General features: G+C 39.6%; 1 protein-coding gene across 1 annotated transcript in view; it reads left to right on the top strand.

The window, feature by feature from the left end:
* Positions 1–4,278, top strand: part of strap (serine/threonine kinase receptor associated protein) — a 23,242-nt gene that overhangs the window by 3,421 nt on the left and 15,543 nt on the right. The window contains exon 3 of the mRNA XM_014023669.1: positions 3,683–3,764. Within this exon, the coding sequence (XP_013879123.1) occupies positions 3,683–3,764 (82 nt within the window). The remainder of the gene's footprint in view (positions 1–3,682; positions 3,765–4,278) is intronic.

Raw genomic sequence — 4,278 nt, 5'->3', positions numbered from 1 at the left:
TCACAACCTTGGCGTGAAAAGTGGCGTACGCAAGTTTTATAAATCCGACCCCTGGTGATGAGAACACATCTGGGGGTCTAGAACTAATCGACTATGGGTGCACAGATTTAACGGCTATGATTTCCTTAATTTTGGGGGATCGGCCGATACGTAGATAAGATCGGTGGAAAAGCTCGGTTTCTAGTCTACCTCCACAAAGGTCTGAAAATCAGACACCGTTCCCCTTTGCTCTGCTCTGTCCAGTTAAAGTCCAGTTAAGCAAGTTTGTATTCTTCAATGTTTTTCAATAAAATAAGATTGGAACATTGAAGGCGACCTTATAACACCTGACAGTGTCCGTTATTTAAATTATTTATACCGGCCAAAACTGGTATCTGCACGTTAGACTATTTAAAGATCAGTGACTGGCCAGAAAACTGCAATCAGTGCACCCCTAATCCAGACTTACTTGTACTTTTAGGTTACTTTTGGGGACCACAACAACCGGGTCGTGGTTCTGGCAATTCACTCGTTTATCTCAGTAACGTTGTCATCAGATTCACTTATTGATATCTTGTTTACTCCATGCTCCTTGAGCCCCCTACCCCAAGGAACACGGTCAATTTCCTTTTCCAAGTACACAATACACATGTAGACTGGGTGGACAAACTCCCATGACCCCTCGAGGACCCTAGTGAGGGTAAAAAGCTGGTCCAGTGTTCCTGAATCTGAGGTTCCACCCTCGATCAGACTTCTTCAGCAACCCTGGATTGACCTGACCAAGGAGGCTAAGAGTGATGTAACTGGAACGCACATCCTGGTCCTCCTCCTTTTTGAAATAAGGGGAACCATCCCCCCAGTTTGCCAATCCAGTGGCACTACCCCCAATGTGCTTGTGATGTTGCAAAGGTCCAGCACCATACAGAGTCTTGAGGAACACATGCCTGGAATCAGCCCACAACAGTTGGAGCGGCTGAGTTTCTTACCACGCTACTTTTAACACACTGAATAATGTACTCTGAAACCACGTGTCTTCGTCTGTGACCTCCCAACTGCCAGAGGGGACGTTAACAAGAAATGGGTTGTTCATCCGTTCTGTGCTTCAAGGTGCACCCAACTGCCTCTCAAGCTCCTCCCCCATCAGAGAGCTGACATGCCATATCCCAACAGAGATGTTCTGTCTAAAAGTTGTCACTAGTTAGTACTTTATCTGTCATGACGTTGGTCAAAGTAAAGAGGCAGAAGTTCTCATCGAGGTTAGGCCAAAGCTAAAAGGACTGCCAGTTTCATTGGGCCTCATGCAAGAACGTTCGTATGAACAAATTTGTTCTTAAGTTGTGCATACGAGTGATTTAGGAGAATTTGTGGCATTCACCAATTTTCTCATAAGATTTTTTTCAGATATGAAAGAAAAATCACGAGTGGTCCAGACCTGTGGGATATTTTATGAGCAGTCAGTCTCCTGTTATCAGACGGATTTTTCTCACTAATAACTTTATATTAGGGTTGGGCAATATTGGCAAAAAAAATCACAATTGTATTTAGCTGATAACGATTAATTTGACGATTAATCACCTGGAGTCCCTGGACACCTTTATGTCCTAGTCACATGACCAATTTAGTGGGAAAGATTTGCTCTTTGTAAAACCTGCTCCAAATTATGTTAAAATTACAGACCTTGATAGATAAATAAATTACAGAACTTTTAAAAATAAAATGTTCGTCATATTTGAAGCAGAGAGGAGCACCGAGTGGATTCTGCCTGGTGGCATTAATCGTATTAATCGTCAAGTGCCAAAAAATAATCGATTAATGTTTTTCGGACGATTAATTGCACACGATACGATTATGCCCAACCCTACTTTATATTTCATTAGTTTGATATTTCGAGTTGAAAATAAATCACACTCTATAACTATGTTGACAATAGATTATTCTGTTTGAATTGGAATTAGATTTTAAATGTAACTAATGACATAAATTCGTTAGATTAAATGAAATTGGCTATTAATGCTGTTGTATAACACTACAATATTAATATGAAGATCTCAAACTAAAAACAACTTATATTATGCTTTAATTGAAGTTAGGAGACATTTTAAAATGCTTTTTTTCAGAAACGCATCTGACACTTGCGACGGTTGGGAGGGGGGAGACGGCCGGGGGTGGGTAGCGGTGCGCGACCTCTCCTCTGAATAAATGAAAGCTATGTAACACAGTTGTTTACACTTAAATTGAAAATATTTGACCAAAGAAAAACTAGAGCAGGACTGGAGAGAGAGATAAATATGATTTATATTTTTATTTCYGCGTCTGTGTACGACCCACAGGAGACACATTAACAACAGTCGTTTCATTCCTTGTCTTTAGCAGGTCTGACGCGGCTAAAAATGAATTTTTTCTTTTTTTTCTGGATCTCTGAGAGCAGGACGTCAAATCTCTGAACTCGTAAAGTTCTTCGTTTTACTTTGCAATGTCATTTATGAATGAACACTTCCTGGTATGTGAGACAGGAAACTTAGCCTTWTATGGTGTTTTTGGGGTGGTAGATTATGCTAATCTCCTCTCCTCGTGCACGACCACCTGATACACATTCATCAGTTTACGCTCCTCATTTACACACTTTTCCTGAAGATGGAAGGGTTTGTTGAATCTGACGTGGCATTTCGTACGAACCCTTCGTACGAACAAAAGTAAGAGAAATTTAGGATAAGAATACGAGCATGTTCTTGCATGAGGCTCATTGTTTTTTTTTTTTTTTGGACTTTTTAAAACGACTTACTCAAAAACAGGGCTGCCACTATTAGTCGATTTAGTCGACGACTAATCGATTATTAAAATAATCGATAACTAATATAATAATCGATTAATCGTTTTCTTTGTTTTTTTGTTTATTTACTTTGTTTGTCTCTCCAAACTGGTTTGACACCTTCCACTGCCACATCTGCCTTTCTGTCCTCGACACACATGCACAGTAGTGGTAACTGGGGTAGGCCGTGGACATCACAAGACATTATACAGACAGGCTCTGGTATCATGGCTACCTGGCAACGGATTTAAAAAGTGTGGGATCATTTTAAGAAAATGAAAGAGAAACCTGTACAATATCTGCAGRGCAGAACTTGCCTTCAACAGCAATTATTTTTAGTTAGCATATAGCTAAAATCTAACAATGATTATATAATAGCAACTGCATTCTGGCGCGAAAAGCTGTATGTTTTATATTCAATTAATGTATGATCTGGTTAGACGACTAATCGAAAAAAAAAATCAGTGAATAATCGATTATAAAAATAATCGTTTGTGGCAGCCCTACTCAAAAATGACAACAGAGTGAAAGAAGATTGTACCGGCTCAAAGTAAACCTCCACATTTTGCGTGACACTGTTTACTTTGTGGCTGTTTTGTCATGCTGAGGCTGCTGAATGGATCAGTCTGTAGATGCATCACCAGCTGGATCAGCTCTTTCAACACAAATTGTTGGTAATATGACATGTCAGTCATGCTTTCTTCATGTGGTGAGGATATCTTAGATATGTATTTGGTGAGCTTGTGTCTTCTTAACTCAAACTTTTACTTACATGACTGTTTTTTCATTGGAAAAAAGCAGATTTGAGAATATTTTGGTTATAAAATGAACTTAAAAAAAAAATCTTTTGTAGGTGTTGTGTTTGGTCTAACGACTCACCTGTGTGATTTACAGGAAGGTGTGGGATGCAGTCAGCGGAGATGAGGTCCTCTCACTGGCACACAAACACATCGTGAAGTCTGTCAGCTTTACTCAGGTCAGTTCAGCTCTGGACCTACATGATCTGCTCAGACACACAGCCTGTGTAATAAACCTCTCTACTTTAGTCTCGTTGTTGTGGTTCCTTCAGGTAAACTTTGCTMAGTGGTGCTGCTGTATTAGTTTTACAGAGAAGAAACTTTCTCCTGCAGTCTTCCAAACAAACCAGAGTTCAGTCTGTCTGATTGTTCTGTTGTGACCTTTGACCCCACTCAGGTCTTTGGGCATCAACTATTGCGTCTCTGTGATCACTGTGTTGACACACAGCTGTTTGCTCCAGATTGTTTTTATTATGTCCTGAATCAGAAATCCCACAAACTGGATTGTTTTCAGTCTGAGTGATGTTTGAGATTTAATCCAGCATCTATAATATAATATAAAAATAGGGCTGCAACGATTAATCGATGACTAATTTAATAATCGATTAATCGTTTTTTCTTTTTTTTTGTTCTTTACTTTGTTTTTCTCTCCAAACTGCTTTGACACCTTCCACTGCCACATCTGCCTTTCTG

Source organism: Austrofundulus limnaeus, unplaced genomic scaffold (assembly GCF_001266775.1).
Source record: "Austrofundulus limnaeus strain Quisiro unplaced genomic scaffold, Austrofundulus_limnaeus-1.0 Scaffold385, whole genome shotgun sequence".
Classification (NCBI taxonomy): domain Eukaryota; kingdom Metazoa; phylum Chordata; class Actinopteri; order Cyprinodontiformes; family Rivulidae; genus Austrofundulus; species Austrofundulus limnaeus.
Note: the sequence above shows the minus strand (reverse complement) of the source record. Positions and strands in the feature narration are given on the sequence as shown.